The 18,071-nt window shown below is 37.7% G+C and overlaps 1 protein-coding gene across 1 annotated transcript in view; it reads left to right on the top strand.

Moving 5' to 3' along the window:
- LOC146141424 (uncharacterized) overlaps positions 1 to 13,304 on the top strand; it is a 34,988-nt gene extending 21,684 nt beyond the window's left edge. Inside the window, exons 20-38 of the mRNA XM_083390108.1 lie at positions 714 to 826; positions 1,777 to 1,865; positions 2,244 to 2,365; positions 2,563 to 2,715; positions 3,119 to 3,352; positions 3,837 to 3,998; positions 4,714 to 4,826; positions 5,469 to 5,568; positions 5,927 to 6,058; positions 6,651 to 6,854; positions 7,703 to 7,754; positions 8,123 to 8,286; positions 9,089 to 9,204; positions 9,898 to 10,116; positions 10,550 to 10,703; positions 11,205 to 11,351; positions 11,537 to 11,653; positions 12,498 to 12,645; positions 12,896 to 13,304. Coding sequence (XP_083246234.1) covers positions 714 to 826; positions 1,777 to 1,865; positions 2,244 to 2,365; positions 2,563 to 2,715; positions 3,119 to 3,352; positions 3,837 to 3,998; positions 4,714 to 4,826; positions 5,469 to 5,568; positions 5,927 to 6,058; positions 6,651 to 6,854; positions 7,703 to 7,754; positions 8,123 to 8,286; positions 9,089 to 9,204; positions 9,898 to 10,116; positions 10,550 to 10,703; positions 11,205 to 11,351; positions 11,537 to 11,653; positions 12,498 to 12,645; positions 12,896 to 13,304 — 2,948 coding nt within the window. The remainder of the gene's footprint in view (positions 1 to 713; positions 827 to 1,776; positions 1,866 to 2,243; positions 2,366 to 2,562; positions 2,716 to 3,118; positions 3,353 to 3,836; positions 3,999 to 4,713; positions 4,827 to 5,468; positions 5,569 to 5,926; positions 6,059 to 6,650; positions 6,855 to 7,702; positions 7,755 to 8,122; positions 8,287 to 9,088; positions 9,205 to 9,897; positions 10,117 to 10,549; positions 10,704 to 11,204; positions 11,352 to 11,536; positions 11,654 to 12,497; positions 12,646 to 12,895) is intronic.
- Positions 13,305 to 18,071: the final 4,767 nt, after the last annotated feature.

Here is an 18,071-nt window from a genome sequence, read left to right on the forward strand (position 1 = left end):
ATCCGCATTTTGCTCTAATTCATTGACTAGAATTATCAAATGGTGAAAATAAAGGCCCAAATAGACGTGAAAAGCGATATGCTTTATTGTTCAAACGTTTCGGCAAATGCTCATGCCATCATCAGTGATAGTTACACCCGTTTATATACACTTTAGTCGCACAAAGTAATGATATATCATTAAACTATTTCCACCATTAAACTTATGAACAGATCCGTATATAGTGTACCATAGAATTATCTAGTTGTTCAATTCTAATTGTGACTTTTTTAATTGTTTGTCAGGCATTATAACTTTGTTTGTTGTGACACCAGGCAACTTCTTATATGACGTCATAGTCGTGACATAAAAGGGCATTGTGACGTCATGAAAGTCGTATTCGTCGTTGCATAACAATAACTTGCATCATGACGTCTAAATCGCGTTAATTCCGTGATTATTCAACAAACACTCAAAGTTATATTTTATTCGTGATTGCCGAAGAAAGTTTAATTTTACGAAAATTTAGTATTTAACAAAATATCTAAAAAACGTCAATTAAAGGGTGATTTACTGACGGTTGGGTGTTATGACGAAATCGCGTTTTGCAAAAGTAGTTTTCAACACTTGTCATCACAGTCACTATTTTAACGTAATAATGGTCACTATGTAATGTACCCTTTGTGCATTTATTTGCAAGACAATATATTTAACTTTTGCTTTTTTCCCACCAGGCAACATCATATACCAGGTCAAGTTGAACTTGACTTCTGTCGTTTTCAACCAAGAAATCACACAATCTAGTAACAGGAGGGCGCTAAAGCTCGCCACTCAAGTCAGAAAATTGGTGAGGGTTTGTTTGTAACAACAACTATAGTAGCTAGTGGTGACTAATTTAGTGTTTCTCAACTCTTTTTTCGAGGCGAATTTAATAATATACTTGAGTAAAACAGAGAAGCTTTGGCCCAATTCTATTCACTGAACTTTTGAAAGCTTGAGGTGAACAAATAAAAATATGACAGTCGCATTTATAAAGTCAATTTCAATAAATATGTGCCAAGTCTTCGTATTGATTTCGGCTTTTTCCTAAAGTTTGGAGAAGTCAGAATCAATTTCAATAATCCAAAGTGTACAGTATATCTTTTAATTTAGGGAAAGTTTTGATAAACGTTAGCTTAGTATAATTAGATAATATATATATAGCGTTCGTAAGTATATGTGAGTTTAACTTAAGTATTTTTGAGTTTACCTTAAGTATGTGTGAGTTTAACTTGAGTATTTGTGAGTTTACCTTAAGTATGTGTGAGTTTAACTTGAGTATTTGTGAGTTTACCTTAAGTATGTGTGAGTCTAACTTGAGTATTTGTGAGTTTAACTTAAGTATTTGGAGTTAACCTTAAGTATGTGTGAGTTTAACATGAGTATTTGTGAGTTTAACTTAAGTATTTGGAGTTAACCTTAAGTATGTGTGAGTTAACTTAAGTGTTTTTGAGTTTAACTTGAGTGTTTTTGAGTTTAACTTGAGTATTTGTGAGTTTAACTTGAGTATTTGTGAGTTTAACTTAAGTATTTGTGAGTTTAACTTAAGTATGTGTGAGTTAACTTAGGTATGTGTGAGTTTAACTTAAGTATGTGTGAGTTTACTTTAAGGATTTTTGAGTTTAACTTTAGCATATGTGAGTTTAACTTAAGTATTTGTAAGTTTAACTTAAGTATTTGTAAGTTTACCTTAAGGATTTTTGAGTTTGACTTTAGAATATGTGAGTTTAACTTAAGTCTCAACGCTTTTATTCACAGATGGACGACATTTTACGTAACCACCTTCCCAATTATATGGCAACTGGTGACGTCAGGTTCGGGCCGGGGGTGCAGGACAGGACTTTCGCGTAAGTGTGGGGGGGGGGTGTTCTTCCAACTTTTTTTAAATTTATAACAGTGTTAAATAAATAAAAGCACTTTAATTGAAGATGATGCAAGTTCGTATCGTAACGTCTTAATCAAGATGATTTCGATCTAATCAAACTTTTTGTGGTTAAAATTTGTTATTAAGCTCAAATAAAAACTAAATAAAAAAACTTATTTTGAACTAATTCGCCAAAAATTCAAATTCGCCAAAAATTTCAAATTGGTATTTTACGACTAAATTTTTGGAGGACTAAACAAGGGTCTTAGAAAGGAGTCCATTTTGGAAAGCTTAGTTAGTCTTTAACAAATTCAAACCAAAAACACACCATTACTATTGTTGTGGTATTCTTACGTCACAGATACGCGAACCTGTTTTTTGACGGAAAAAACGTTGATCTGAACCAGATAAGTCACGTGTTCAAGCACTCAGCCGTGCATGACGAGGACATGACACTCGATCTATCATCTGTTGTCGTCACAGGTGCCTTATTACATCACTATCGGTTGTATACATATGGTGTTACGTCACTATGACCTATATGCATGTAATGTAATTTACTATCAAGGTATTACTGTGCTATGACGTCACTATGACTTGTATGCATGTGGTGTTACGTCACTATGACTTTTCGTAACTTTATGATTTTTTTTTCTCACTGTTTATTTTTTTTTATTAAGATTTCGATGAGTGCAATACAACGTGGGCGGACTGTTCTGCGCATGCGCAGTGCGTCAACGCGCAGCCTGGCTTTAAATGTAGCTGTAATGAGGGCTACGTGGACCGGAGTGAACATAAGAACATGAAGAAGGGAAGAATTTGCGTCACTCCTGGTAAGAATGGGGTAATGTGACGTAATACTAGCCATTATGCTTTTGCTGACAGGCACATTCAAAATCGTTTGTTTTAAAAAAACTATTCAAATAACAAAGATTTTGGGTACACTATACACGGATCTGTAATGTAGCTTGATAATAAATTGCAAAGCCAAAATGGTTAATTTTACATTTTATTTTTTTTATTTTTGACCACAACTTTGCCTGCAGAGTTCCTGACAACCACCACGTCATCACCCACCAAAAAATCTGTTTAAAACAACTTTCCAATTTTTAAGAATTTTCAACTTTAAAAGAAATAAAAATAAAATAACTACCGATTTTGGCGTTACAATTTTTTTTTTAGGTAAGTTAAATTTTAGTTGTTCCTCTTTATTTACCCAACAAAATTTTCCCGCAGAGTCCCTAACAACCACCACGTCATCACCCACCAGCGTCAGCGTTGCTAGGGGCGTCACTGGCGTCACAATGTCGACCCGCCCCCCAACAACCGCCCCTCCCCCGCTTCCTGGGGTCGAGGTTTATGGAACCGCGATTTCGCCGACTCAAATCAAACTCACGTGGAAGCGGCTGGCGACACCTAGCGGTGGAAGCAAGGACGATTTAAACTACGTTTTTCAATATCGAGTCAGAAGTGAGTTTGAATCAAAGTTAATGTCTGAGATTTAAAATATTGAACCTTGAACTAATTTAAGTATCAAGTTTTTAATTTCGAGTCACAGGTGAGATTGAGGTGACAAATAAATTGACGTCATGTAACAAGTAGAGGTTTGGCTGCGAGCCAAACCAACTCACCAATCGCGTTTGCCTAAAATCCCCACCAATTGAAATTCCTCTCCTCAGCACGAATTTAACATCCCCACCAATTGAAATTTTGGACAAATTACCCATTCGTACCTTGATAATGAATTTCAAATGCAAAACGTTCGAGTAAATGGACATCATCTTGATAAGATGCGCACTTGTATCATAATCAGTTAATGTATACTGGTATTTCCAAGTATCTTAACAAGTTCTTAACAAATTATCTTAAGAAGTCATAGCCTTTGCCTAAAATCCCTACCAATTGATTTAAAATCGTCACCAATTTACATCCTTTATCATCCTTGATCTTTCAGACTCTGAGGATTGGATGCGAGCGACCTCCGCATCTTCCCTGAGCTACCTCATCATCGGAGGACTGATCCCCAACCTCCAATACGAGATAAGGATCGCAGAACAGAAGAAACAAGCCACCAAACCGCACACGTCGTTCAGCTACCCTGTCAGGGTCAGGACATGTGAGTGTGACGTCATAATGTTGAGACAATCAAGTGAATTCAAAAGATGCAAAAAATTGGGAAGTTAAGCTGATAGTTTAAAGTGATGTTAAAGCTATAGGATTTGAACCTAATGCGTTCCTTTATCTACCACTTTTGAGTGTGACGTCATAATGGAAAGTATTCAAACGATACTGAGACAATGGAATAAAAGAAGACAGAGCAAGGATGCTAGTTTAACGTTGTTGCAACTATTTCACGAACCTGGTTTACAAAACAAATTAAGGCATATTGCAATTATCCACAGATTGCAATTTTTTTTTTAATTTAGCCAAAATCACTAAATGAATTTTATTTTGATAATAAATGCCAAAAAGGTCGAGTAGATCGACATCATTTTGATTAAGACGTTTCGATACGAACTTGTATGATATTTAATTAATGTGGCTAAGAAGCAATTCAAGCATCACTTATAAAAGTTGGGATGCAGTTGTTGTCAGTCTGAGTTTCTCTAGTTAGAGCATCATTTGGCACCTTCAGGTGTTGAACAGGTGAAGCGGTGGTGAGCTCGTATCGAAACGTCTTAAATAAAAAACAAAAAAACACGATGTCAATCTACTTGACCACTTTGGCTTTGCAATTTATTATCAAGCTACATTACAGGTCCGTGCACATATTTTCCATAAAGTTTTTTGAGGCCGCAGCTTTAAAAATCTTCAAATTCATATTTTATCAGCCGTCAAAGCATTTCGACTTTACTTGCACCTTCCCACTGTTGCGTCGCCAGGAGTGACGTCACCGATTACGTCAAAGCATGCGCAGCAAGTGAGAAATATCGTCGCTAAATACGTGAGTATTAATATTTTCAAATTATTGTTAGTGTTTCATCATACCAGAGGCGGAACTAAGATTTTGGTTTGAGGAATACTAAATTTTGGAGATGACGTCACAAAGGTACGTCATAAGGTGACGTCATAATAAGAAACACTAAGAAGGTCGAACTCGTGCGCAAGTGTGCAACTGAAATTTTGTCTAAATATATTACTTGAGAAAATGCGTTTATTTGCTTTAAATTGATAAAGTGTTGAATTTATTAGGACGCGCGACGCCTTAAGCATAAGATCATTAACCGCAAATTGCTTGATATAATGGCCTTTACCAATCAAATTTGGAAAAAATAAGTTTTGAGGGCAGTTGCATATACCAACTATTCAATGCTTGATGTTGTTGTGTTGTAGGTGTCCCGCATATATACCAACTATCCAATGCTTGGTGCTATTGTGTTGTAGGTGTCCCGCATAAATACCAGCTATTCAATGCTTGATGCTGTTGTGTTGTAGGTTTTCTTTATATACCAACTATTCAATGCTTGATGCTATTGTGTTGTAGGTGTCCCGCATATATACCAACTATTCAATGCTTGATGTTGTTGTGTTGTAGGTGTCCCGCATATATACCAACAATTCAATGCTTGATGTTATTGTGTTGTAGGTGTCCCGCATATACACCAGCACAGATGTACAACTGAAATATCCAGGAGTTAAATACGGTTCTGCTGGAGAAGCAAGTTTATTGCCAAGTCCCGATCAAGGTATTGAACAAGACATTTATATTTCAAGTGTTTAACGATAAATTATGGTAAACGCTTTTCACGATTTTAATGCCATTTGTGGTTAAATAGTGCCACGTATAAAATTCAAGTCATTTGCCGAAACATTTGTAATTTTTACACTGATGATGGTAATTTTTTTTATCATTTGTATTTTTTATACTGATAAACTTTTCTTTTCAAAACCTAATCAATTTAAATATTTAAATAAGAACCTCTGTTTCAAACCAAGATATGTTAAAGTGTTAACAAAATCTTTAAAAAAAATTTTTTAACAAAACACTTTTAGCGGACTATGTACCCCCAAAAACCTAAGTGTAATTTAATGTTACGTTTTCAGGAAGCATTGCGTCGGTTCCAATATACTTTACACTTAAGAGCACCACAAACGAAAAAACTCTGCGAAGTGCTTACTTTAAAGGCGAAGAGAAAGAAGGCATGAATTATCCGGTTATTTTCATGATGCTCAAAGGTTGGTCTTTTAAAAACATGTTTTTATTTAAAATTTTTACACCAACTTGAAAAGTTGTATTGTTTCAATTAAAAAAAATTTAGTAATTTTTACAAAACTGAATGTTGTTTGCATTAAATTTTTTTAATTTTTCACTTGAGTCCCAAGCAAAGCGTTTGTAACAGTGATTTTTCCTAGACTGTTGCAAAAACGAAATTATACAGCGTGCTTTGTGGCAATTTGCTGGAATAATGTTTTGTATTTCGCTTGGTAGGTACGTTTCAAATCAATAATGTAGTCAATTTGTTGTGCTGTTGACTTTGCTAATTGCATTAAAGATCACCATTATTTGGCCAGTTATTTTAGCAGGCTACAATCATAATGGAGGTAACAATAAACAGCTGATTAATCACGTGACTTTGCAAACAATAGGCTCAACGCAGCCATAGTACAAACGCAATTTCACGCCCAGCTCTGCTCTGCTCAACTGTAAACAGGAATAGCAAAAAAAACAAAAGTTGGGCCGAAAGATTAATCTTTTTATTTTTTTTTAAGCTAATACAAGTTGTTGGTTTTAATTCTTTTTTTATTAAAACCTAACGGTTTTTCCCAGATTTGAACGAGTGCGTTTCGAAGATGAACGATTGCGCAATCGGAGCTACCTGTACCAACCAAGTAGGATCTTACAGATGCGAGTGTCGTGAGAACTTCCTGGAGGCAGGGAGGACATATTTTCTCCTCAGAGGTCGACACTGTGTGGAGCTAGAGACCGAAAGACCACCCCTGACACCACCGGCTGTTCTGGGGGGCAATATTGGTAAGATAGGGGCAAAATTTTATATTTTAAATGAATTTCGAGTGGTCGCCGGATAAAATATCCAACCTTTATATGTTTTTAATAAATCTTTCTTTATAAATATTTTTGGCGTTAATTTCATTCACCTCATCCTATTTTTTTAGTTGATGAAAATATGAAAAAAGTGACCTTGTTGTTCTAAACCGATTTTTAGTGTCTCGGGCCTCCCCTGACAACAACGGCTCTTTTGGGGGGTAATATTGGTAGGACAGGGCAAAAATTGATATTTTAAGGGGATTTTGGGTGGATCACCGGGTTTAAAGGTCAAACATGTTTTTTTTATTCATTAATTTTTTGTTTATAATTTTTGTTCTAATTTCATTATAATATTGGTAGAAGAGGGGAGAAATTTAATATTTTAAGGGGATTTTAGGGGGGTTGCTTGGGTAAAAAGTAAAGCATTTTTAATTGTCATATTTTTTTTTTAATTCATGCACATTTTTATGTTTTTAATGCTCATCCCCTTTCGATAGAAACATCTATTAAAAATAGGGTGAAAATTGCGTTGTAGGGAGGCGTCGTTTATTGGGTTAAATGGTCTTTTTCAGAGGCCAAAGGAGAAAAAATATAAATTTTGGGCGCGGATTTCATTCACTTTAACGTGTATTTTAAGAATATTGGTAGAATAGGCGCAAAATGTAGATTCTTGTCTGGGACCACCCCTTGAAACATTTTTTGAGGTTCATTCTTAGATTTTAAATGCTTCAATGTACAGTATGTAGCTAGAATCCTGTAATATTTAGGTTACTAAAAACAATTTATTTTCTCGGAAATATTTCTTTTATTTATATATATATTTTTTTTCTCAGGCTTTACAACTGCTCGCAACATATTTGCACCAATCTCAACTACAAGAAAAACGTAAGTTGATTAGCAAGTAGTACACCGCAAGGTTAGAAAAACTACTAGCCCGTAGTGAGGTTCGAACTCACGACCTCGGTCATACCGGGATGTGCTACCAACTGAGCTACACAGACTCAGAGATGAGCAAGTCGAGAAACAACCATAGGACAATTCTTGATACACACACATTGTGTCAACTGTGATATAAAATACGTACCGTGATTGTTGGTCAAAAAGCAGCTTCAGAAGGGCAAGATCACAGTTGCAAATACATTTGTATGTGTATAGCTTTCATTGATTGATTAACAAGCTATTGCAGTACAAGAGCATCATAGCGACGTGCCTTAAAAAGTTTTTTAAACTGCTTTTTTTACTCACATTTCCAGAAAAAGTTTCACGAATTTCCAAAAAACAACACAGCGACCCTTTGCTGCCACTACACGGACGCCGTCACGGACCGCGATTCCGAAGAAAAAGAAGAAACCCATCATTATGACGTCATCAGACCAGTGCCCCCTTGGGCAAAGATTAATCAGGGGGGATTGCAAAGGTAAATTGGTAAAAATGCCAATAAATATAAATCATCCGACAAATTGTTTTTTTATTAAATGTGTTGATGTTTAGATGACCTATTGAGACAATATTTATCAGGGCAATGATATTGCAAGTTAGCAATAATAAAAAAATATATATATATATATCTACGTAGATAGATATACAATCAAGTGTCATTTATTATTGTCCGTTCGTATAAACTGGTTGTTCTAAGTAAGACAAACTAAATTCGTATTTTAGCATTTGGTATCTAAACCGCTAATTTTTATTTTTTAGCCGAAACTATTTTTAACCGAAATGGTAAAATCAATAAAATTAAGTAAAATAATCAAGTTGGTTTTCGTATAACCTAATTGATTGTGAATACATGATTGAAACTGGAGTCAACTTTTTTCATCTAAAGAGCGAATACTGTTGGACCCAAAACTGTTTTAATGCAAACACAGACACAAACAAGCATACATTTATAATAAAACACAAACACAAATACATAGTAAAGTCTGGTGATTGTAAAAAAAGCAAAACGCTGTGTTTTAGCTGTGAAAAAATATTTACACCACAACAAGCAAACAAACAGACTAACAAAAACACAGCAACAAAAAAGCAAACGCAAACACCAAAACAAACAAAAATTGACAAGAACATGCACACAAACAAAAAGACAAACAAACAAGAATGCGAAAGTTTTTGGTTATTTTTTTTTGTTACTTGACTAAAGGCGTTCAAAGGTCGATTCAGTTTTCCTTCTCCTAATAAACATTTAAAGAAAATACAAGTTTTTATATGTTACGTCACAGAGGTCCTATTGTTCTCAAGTGACGTCACAATCACGAAGACGTCGGGCGTCAACGTTTCTCAAGCAAACTTGCAAGGCGATGGGGAAGCCCCAATGAAGAGAATCGTCAAAGCAGCGGTAAGCGATTGTGACGTAACAAAAAGAATGCATCTTTCAAATTGTGTCACCCTAGGTACGTTTGTTATTAGGCCGGGGTTCTTAAACTTTATTCAACCTGGACCACTTCAAAAAAATTTGGTTTGCGTGGACCAAGATCATCATAAAAAATTAAAAATGACGTCATAAATTGCAGAGAATAGTCAAAGCGGCGGTGAGCGATTGTGACGTAACAAAAAGAATGCATCATTTAAACTGTGCCAGCTTGTAATACGCTTTACCGATACAGGGATCCTGAAACTTTGTTTAATTCGGGCCTTTATAACAAAATTGGTTTGCGTTGAGCAAGATCATCATGAAATTTGTAGATATTACGTCATAAATTGACGTCATAAAGCAAGTAGACTTAAAAAAACTGCTGTTTTCGGTTCAAATAGTTTAAAAACATCATGAAGCAACTAACAGTGTGCACTCAAGTTTTACAGTTTACGAAAAGTTGGTTAAAATAACCAGATGGACTGTTTCGATTATTAGGAGTGATTGGTAACAACGGTCCATATACAGTCATTATATGTCTAACTACAACCTCCAACCATTATGCTCAAAAATTTGAATAAAATTATTAACTAATTTATTGTTTATACGTTGGTTAAGAGTTACAATTGGAGCTGATTTAATAAATGTTTATAAAGTTTTATTCGTTTTTTATTTCAGCTTGATTCACTTTTTGGTTCGATTTTGGGAAACAACGATTTTGGTGAAACTAAAATCAAGTCACTCAAAAAAGTGGGAAGTACACTTCTAGCGTCGTCCTTTGTTGTAATACAATCGGATAACAATGGGGCGCGATGGAAGCGGCAAATATTCAACCTTGACGACTTCGACTTCGACCTTGACGATGACGTAGTTACGAATGACGTCATAAAACCACAGGTCGGTTAAACGGTATATGTTATCATTAAGTCATGGTTAATTTTATTTTGTTAAAAATGCCACAAACTTTACTAAAAACAAAATTTGTATTTTCCTAATGTTAAATAACTAAGTAACTTTAATTAATTGAAAATATGTTTAAAACAAGTGGATAAAAGTTTCGATTCGTTATTTGTTTGTTTATATTTTTACAATTTCGAGTAAAAGTTTAAATTGTTATTGTAAAATTTTTGTAATTTTAAGATTTTTTATTTTTCGAATTTGTTTTAAATAGGCTATGTCTTCCCATACTCTACGAATTTTTTTTATTTTTTGCGTATTAAAAAATCCTTCGCAACAAAACTTTGTCCAGAAATTTTACACATTCATTATTATCAGATTCCTAAAATTAAAAATATTTTTTTACTTATTTTACCTTCCAATATTATTCCAGCCGAAAATCCCGAAACGTCCAAACTCGCAATCCACCATCAGCTCTCGGTCGCTCCAAGCGGAAGCTCGCGCCCACTTACAACAGTCGCTAGGTGTCGTAACACCCGAAGGAGCGGCTTCTGTTGAGTTTAAAGCGGATTCGATCGTCGTAGAAGGTTTGTGGAAAAATATAATTAAAAGCGTTAATAAAGAAATATAGTATCATATAATAAGAATAGCAAAACCCATACAGAGGTAGGTATCATATTTAACGATTCGAATAACTCTGATGCTGAAAATGTCCCAGCCAAACTAAGTCATAATTAGAGCAAGCCAACAGGACCAATCACCGGTGTAAAAATAACAATAAAACATTGTAATTGATAAAGTCGATCGATTTATAAGCAAGAACTAAAAAATACCTAAAATACCACATATAGCAGGCAAATTGTGTACGTACAAAAGTTGAGATAAATAGTTACATTTTGTAATAAAACCAAGTGATTTGATTTGAACACCTTAAGGCAACTCAAGTCATTTGAGAAAAAGACTTGGTTCAATTCAAGTCATTAGAAAACAGTGACTTAAGTCATTTCAGCACTGGAAATTCGTTTATTCAAATCTTTAAAGAGCATTTTGATGATATTTTGATCGAATTTAATATTTACTTCTTCCAGACGTTAATGAATGCCTGTCCGCCTCCGAAATGACCGATTGTGACGTCAGAAGGGGTGATTGTTCGAACACAGACGGGTCTTACACTTGCGAGTGCAGAAAATATATGATCGACCTAAACCCGGTAAAACCTGGAAGGGCTTGCAGAGGTAAAAAACGACAATTTTGTTGCGATAACACGAAAAGTAGAAGTTGTTTTGCTGTAAGATTTTGAAACATCTTTCTAAGTATTTTAAGTAGAGTCCTACACTCAATATTTCAGGTAAACAGGTAAAAGTGGTTAACCTTTTAAAAAATACTTTTGTTATTAAAATGACAATGGTTATTGTTTCAGAACAATGCAAGCCGGACCCATGCTACAACGGTGGGCAATGTAGGCCTCAGCCAATGGTTGGGTCACCAAACTGTTTCTGCACCGAGGAATACGAAGGCGATCTATGCGAGACGAAAAGTGAGTGACAATTTATTAACACACCAAGTGTCAAAATGAGTGGTTATCTAACATGTCTGTGGGGTCGGTAAAGGAAGTTCCAACTGCATGGGTTGGAGAGGCTACAAAGCCCTGTATTGTAAACAAGAAGTCATAGTCAAGTCATTTGCCCAAAAGACTTTAGTCAAATCAAGTCACTTATGAGCAGTGACTTATGTGCACTTCAGTCACTGCAACACTACCAAAATAAATACCAACCGTTGCATTTGGGTTGTCAAAAAAACGCATTTTAAATGTATGGATGCTACAACTTATTTTTTAAACAAATTTCATAAAGGGTTCGTAACAACCAAATTTCTAAAAACTGCCATACAACTATTAGAAAGTATACCAAGCAAGATAAGCATAGTTTCCCACTCCGGATATTTACATATTTTTAGCAAAATAGATTTACCGTAGCCCATTTAAAATTCAAAAAAACAAAGAAAACTTGAAAAAAGTCAAAAGTTGGGGGGTATATACCACGTTGGTCGCTATTTTGTCAGGTTTGTCGTAAAATTTAAGTAGCTTAGGCTTTTTGTTAAGGAAAAAAACTCTTTTGGGTAAGTTACCCCAAATCGTTACTTATTTCAAAATGTAATTCCCCAAAAGCACTCTTTCGGTAAAAAAACATCTAATTTTAGAAAACTATTAGCACATTAAAGTCAGCTTTGGATGTTGAGCACACTTGGTTTATTCGTTTGACGAAACTTGCTCAAAACGCAAATGTTCAGCCTCAAACGCGCTTAATCGTTCAACTAGTGGCACAAATAGGTTTAAAGTTTAAATGATGCATCTTACACATTGTGTTGTTATGACGTCACAGAGGCGATCGATGACGGCGACAATACGGTGATGATAGCGCTCCTAGCGGTGGCGGGTGCGTTGTTTGTTGTTATTGTTGCTTTGCTGGCGACCTGCTGCGCTCATAGGAGGAACAAGAGAATGAAGATCAAACAACAGAACAAGCACAGGTCGGTTGGCAAAAAAGTTACTCTATAGTTGGCTTGTCAATGCTAGTGGAAAATTTCAACCCTGCACTTGATCAAAAGTTTTCAGAAAACACGGCTGTAATGTACAAAAAAACAGAGTACTGTTACTGCCACTTGGCGTCGGGTATCGGCTAAGGTCCGATATTATCGGAAACTCTTAAAACAGAAAAGCCGTTAACGACACAGAATATTACCCTAAGAGATTTAAAAACGAACAAAATGTTTTTTTCAGCAACGAAAGCACCAATCCCGAGCAGCAGAGTTCTCCACCCGTCAAACAAACCAAAGCGGCGAGGAGTTACCTCCAACCTTCCACGATTACGTCACCAAAGCCTGTGTTACGTCACGTCCAGCCCACAATCAGACCTCACTTCGTCAGCGAACGCGCAAAACGTGACATCATCAAATCAAATGACGTCACCAACACAGCTATGACGCACGATGACGAAATACCGCCGCCAATTCCTTCTCGAACGACCTCGATTAACCCCGTTTCGACAATGCATTCTATGACGTCACCGGTTCGACCTCTGCCAAGGTCACGTGGTTTCTCCAGCGACAGAACTACGTCATACGCTACTACGTCACAGCAAAGCGATACGTCCGAGTTTACGTCAGATTCGGACGATTCGGATGAGTGACGTAATAATGGTAATGTAGTGATGACGTAACAATATGTTATTTGCACTGCGAGTGATTGTTTGTTTGCAATGAGCGCTTTGTAAAAAAAAGCATAAGTTTTGTTTCTCGGACTTTTTCAAGATTTTATTGCGATTTCTTTTTGATTCATTTTTGTCGTTTTTCCAATTTTGAGGCGTTTTCTGGCCGATTGTGAATGCGTAATTGCGACGATGTAAAAACCGACATTTGCTTCGTTTTCGTCGAATAAAACAAAGGCCCGAAGGAAGTTTTCGCGTTTTCGAAAGTCTTTTCAACTAAATATGGCCAATTAAAGTTGGGTCGAGTCCGATTGCGACGGATATCGAGAGGCTTGCTAAGAGAGCGAGCAGTCGGCGAAAATAGAGCGTTGAGGTGCGAAATTTTTTTCGACGACTTTGAGCAGCGAGACAAAGACGGGCGCAGTTTAAAGCGAGACAAAAGGGGTGTCGTTTTGTCGGTCGATGGCGAAGGCCGCACAGCTCGAAAGAAAGTTCACTCCAACTGCGTCATATGTTAAAAGAAACAAGGCGGCCGCGTGGGGTGGTTAGAGAGCGTTGCTAGGTCGAAGGCGGAATTCGCAGCTAATTGCGAAACGGGCAAAGTTTGTCGTTGAAAGAGAAAGGAAACGGCGGCAAGAGCAGCAAGAGCAGCCAAGGCAAAGGTGTGAGCTGAGCGAAATCGGGCGGGCGCGCGCCGAAAACACGAGAAAAAAGCCACGTGGCACATTTGCCGCGAAACGCCACCACGCCGCTTCTTGCCTTTTTCTTAGCATTGCGACATACCAACCTGACGGCACTCCGAGGACGCTGTGACGTAACAGGCGCGCTTCCTGTCAAACTGCTGCGTTACAAAACTTTGCTTTTACAACCGGTTTTGGAAAAGAAAAACAACTCGTTATAATATAGACCAGTGGTTGCCAACGCATGGGTCGCGACCCAAAGTTGGGTCGCCTGATTATTTTGGGGGGTCGCTTGTTTTTCAGGCATATTGTATCTTTTCACAAAACTGGAAATCATAATCACAAAATAGGAACACTAAACAGCGAAACCGGCTGAAAGTTAAAGCTGACATGCGTGACTCTATATGCTCAAGCAAAATAACGATTTCAAAAACTCACTGAGAGCAAGCGAGCACAACTATCTCATTAGTGATTTATATTTGAAAAAGAAACACATTATTTTCGGAATCTTGTGCTTGCTTGCTTGGGCCGCAAGATTCTACAAAATTATTTTTTTTAAAAGGGTCGCCTTAAAAACGTGTTAGGAACCACTGATATAGACCGTACGAGAAAAAAAAACAGAATTAATAAAATAGCCAATCCCAATTAGTATAAAAACTCGCGCATTCGCAGAGATGAGAATTTTCGCACGTGGCGGTCGTGTCTCTCAAACGAAAAGGCTGCGGGCTCATAACGCAAGTGTTTTTCAAGCTGGCAACATAAAACTCGTACATGAGTTAGACACGTAAAATATCAAATGTTTGGTGAAAAAGCTGTTCGCTTTTCTTACGTGGTTTGCCAACAATTCGATTTTTCGCCGACCGTCGAAGAGCTGAGTTGATTTTTCGCACGTGGCGGTCGTGGCTCTCAAACGAAAAGGCTGCGGGCTCATAACGCAAGTGTTTTTCAAGCTGGCAACATAAAACTCGTACATGAGTTAGACACGTAAAATATCAAATGTTTGGTGAAAAAGCTGTTCGCTTTTCTTACGTGGTTTGCCAACAATTCGATTTTTCGCCGACCGTCGAAGAGCTGAGTTGATTTTTCGCACGTGGCGGTCGTGGCTCTCAAACGAAAAGGCTGCGGGCTCATAACGCAAGTGTTTTTCAAGCTGGCAAAATAAAACTCGCACATCAGTTAGACACGTAAAATATCAAATGTTTGGTGAAAAAGCTGTTCGCTTTTCTTACGTGGTTTGCCAACAATTCGATTTTTCGCCGACCGTCGAAGAGCTGAGTTGATTTTTCGCACGTGGCGGTCGTGGCTCTCAAACGAAAAGGCTGCGGGCTCATAACGCAAGTGTTTTTCAAGCTGGCAAAATAAAACTCGCACATCAGTTAGACACGTAAAATATCAAATGTTTGGTGAAAAAGCTGTTCGCTTTTCTTACGTGGTTTGCCAACAATTCGATTTTTCGCCGACCGTCGCAGAGCCGAGATTTTTCGCACGCGGTCGTGGCTCTCAAACGGAAAGGCTGCGGGCTCATAACGCAAGTGTTTTTCAAGCTGGCAAAATAAAACTCGCACATCAGTTAGACACGTAAAATATCAAATGTTTGGTGAAAAAGCTGTTCGCTTTTCTTACGTGGTTTGCCAACAATTCGATTTTTCGCCGACCGTCGAAGAGCTGAGTTGATTTTTCGCACGTGGCGGTCGTGGCTCTCAAACGAAAAGGCTGCGGGCTCATAACGCAAGTGTTTTTCAAGCTGGCAACATAAAACTCGTACATGAGTTAGACACGTAAAATATCAAATGTTTGGTGAAAAAGCTGTTCGCTTTTCTTACGTGGTTTGCCAACAATTCGATTTTTCGCCGACCGTCGCAGAGCCGAGATTTTTCGCACGCGGTCGTGGCTCTCAAACGGAAAGGCTGCGGGCTCATAACGCAAGTGTTTTTCAAGCTGGCAAAATAAAACTCGCACATCAGTTGGACACGTAAAATATCAAATGTTTGGTGAAAAAGCTGTTCGCTTTTCTTACGTGGTTTGCCAACAATTCGATTTTCCGCCGACCGTCGCAGAGCCGAGATTTTTCGCACGCGGTCGTGGCTCTCAAACGAAAAGGCTGCGGGCTCATAACGCAAGTGTTTTTCAAGCTGGCAAAATAAAACTCGCGCATCAGTTGGACACGTAAAATATCAGATGTTTGGTGAAAAAACGTTTGTTCGATATTCTTTTGCCGTTTGCCAATAAATCGATTTTTCGCCGAAAATTTTTATCTTTTGAAAAGCTCAGTTATCCTACGATCTTTATGCTGAAAATGTAATATTTTCGTCAAGCTTTCTATTGAAAAATACTTGGTTTGATGAGCTCACCCTAAAGCGCGTGTTTCTAAACCTTTTTGAGATGCCTGCCAAAAGTAATAAAGCGGGGCGGCGCTGGTCTAGAATCCTACCAGCACAGCGTTGCAACAATTTAGCAACACGCAATATTTAGGTTAAGGTGCCGGTTGGTGTTTGAGTGAGGGTGGGCCAAACATAATAGTTTAAAAATATTGCCTAAACCTACCCAAACCCGAACGCTAACCAGCACACTAACGCAAATATTGTGCGTTGATTTAATAATTGTGGTAGGATTCTAGAACAGCGCCGAGCTATTTTATTTGTATTGCTTGTGATATTAACAGACATTTTAGGTTCTAGGCTTTAGTTGCTCTGCTCGACTGAATGTGCGAAGCAATACCTAGGCCGGCATTGCGAACAGTTGCTCGCCCGCCAAGTTGCCTGTTTACCGAGATCGGTTTGGCGCGGGAATGTACGAGCCGGCCAGAATCTCGCAAGCGCGTTCGGTACGAGCGGTCAAGAACGAGGCGCGCGCACACACGCGAGAGAGAGAGAGAGAGAGAGAAAAAGAGAGAGAGAGAGAGAGAGAGAGAGAGAGAGAGGAGAGAACGCGCCGAAATCGCGGCAAAAAAGGACGACTGGGTCAGCGCAAAATCCCGCCGAAATGCCACATGGCGCTGGCGCTGCTTGCTCACTCTGCTTAGCTTTGAATTTACTGTGAAGCAATTTTCAAGGTGAACCGCAAATTATGTTGCAATTAAAAAAGATTTCGGAAAGTAATAGTTAGGTAACTTCTGTAAACATTCTGGCGATAAATCTCCTGGCGCAAGAACTAGAGCAACTGACATTGGCATTTAAAACTGCAGTTGCAACAAGCTGCTGAATTGACGGGCTCGGCATCAAGTCAAATGCGTTCACATTGACTTGAAAGTGTTTGAAAACAATGTGTTACTGCTTTACAGAGAAAATAATAAAACTTAGGGAAGACTGGAAAAATCAGTCGAAATTTGTTTTGGACATTGCTGAACCACCGACCGAGCCCTTGCTGGTGGCAGCAGCAGCAGTAGGAGAAGCGCCGCCGCCGACAAAATGGAATAGCTGGTCGGTGTGCTGCTGCACAAGTGCTGTCGCTTCCTCCAAGTTGCCGAAAATGGAGCTACCACACACACAATGCCAGCCTTGAACTTTGGTAAGTAAAAGCAATTCTCTTTGTAGAAACAGAAATGGACTGGTGGGCTGCATTTCAACCGTTCCTATTTGAAAACATGATTTGCAAATGTCTTGCTTTACTAATTTAGTGTGTGAATTTTTGGGCTTGCTTTGTTTTGGCAAACCCATTTCTTTCAGTTTAACAACAGCTCTCCAGTTTTAGCTTCACTTACTTATGCACACTGTGTTTTTGTGATTCAACAATGTTTCGTGACTGTGCCCAATACAATATTGGTAATGCAATAGTGGCATAAAATCACGCGGGGTATTTCACTTTGTTGTTCTTGAGTATGTACATGTTTATTGCCCTTTTTATAAGTTTGCGATGTTGGACGAAAACGTGGATTGCTTCCACTGGTTGAACTTTTTTCCTTGCAGATATGAAATAACAAAATATGTTTTTGCATTTTTTTGGCAAACTTTGAACTGTAGAAAAGGATTCTTGCATTTCGCGAACCAAGTCAAGTTATTGACATAAAATAAAGGTATTCAAATTAGTAAATTCATTCCAATGTAAATAATATTTCCAAACCAATGTGAAA

The sequence above is a fragment of the Ascidiella aspersa genome, chromosome 5, assembly GCF_963924565.1.
Source record: "Ascidiella aspersa chromosome 5, kaAscAspe10.2, whole genome shotgun sequence".
NCBI classification, from domain to species: Eukaryota; Metazoa; Chordata; class Ascidiacea; order Phlebobranchia; family Ascidiidae; genus Ascidiella; species Ascidiella aspersa.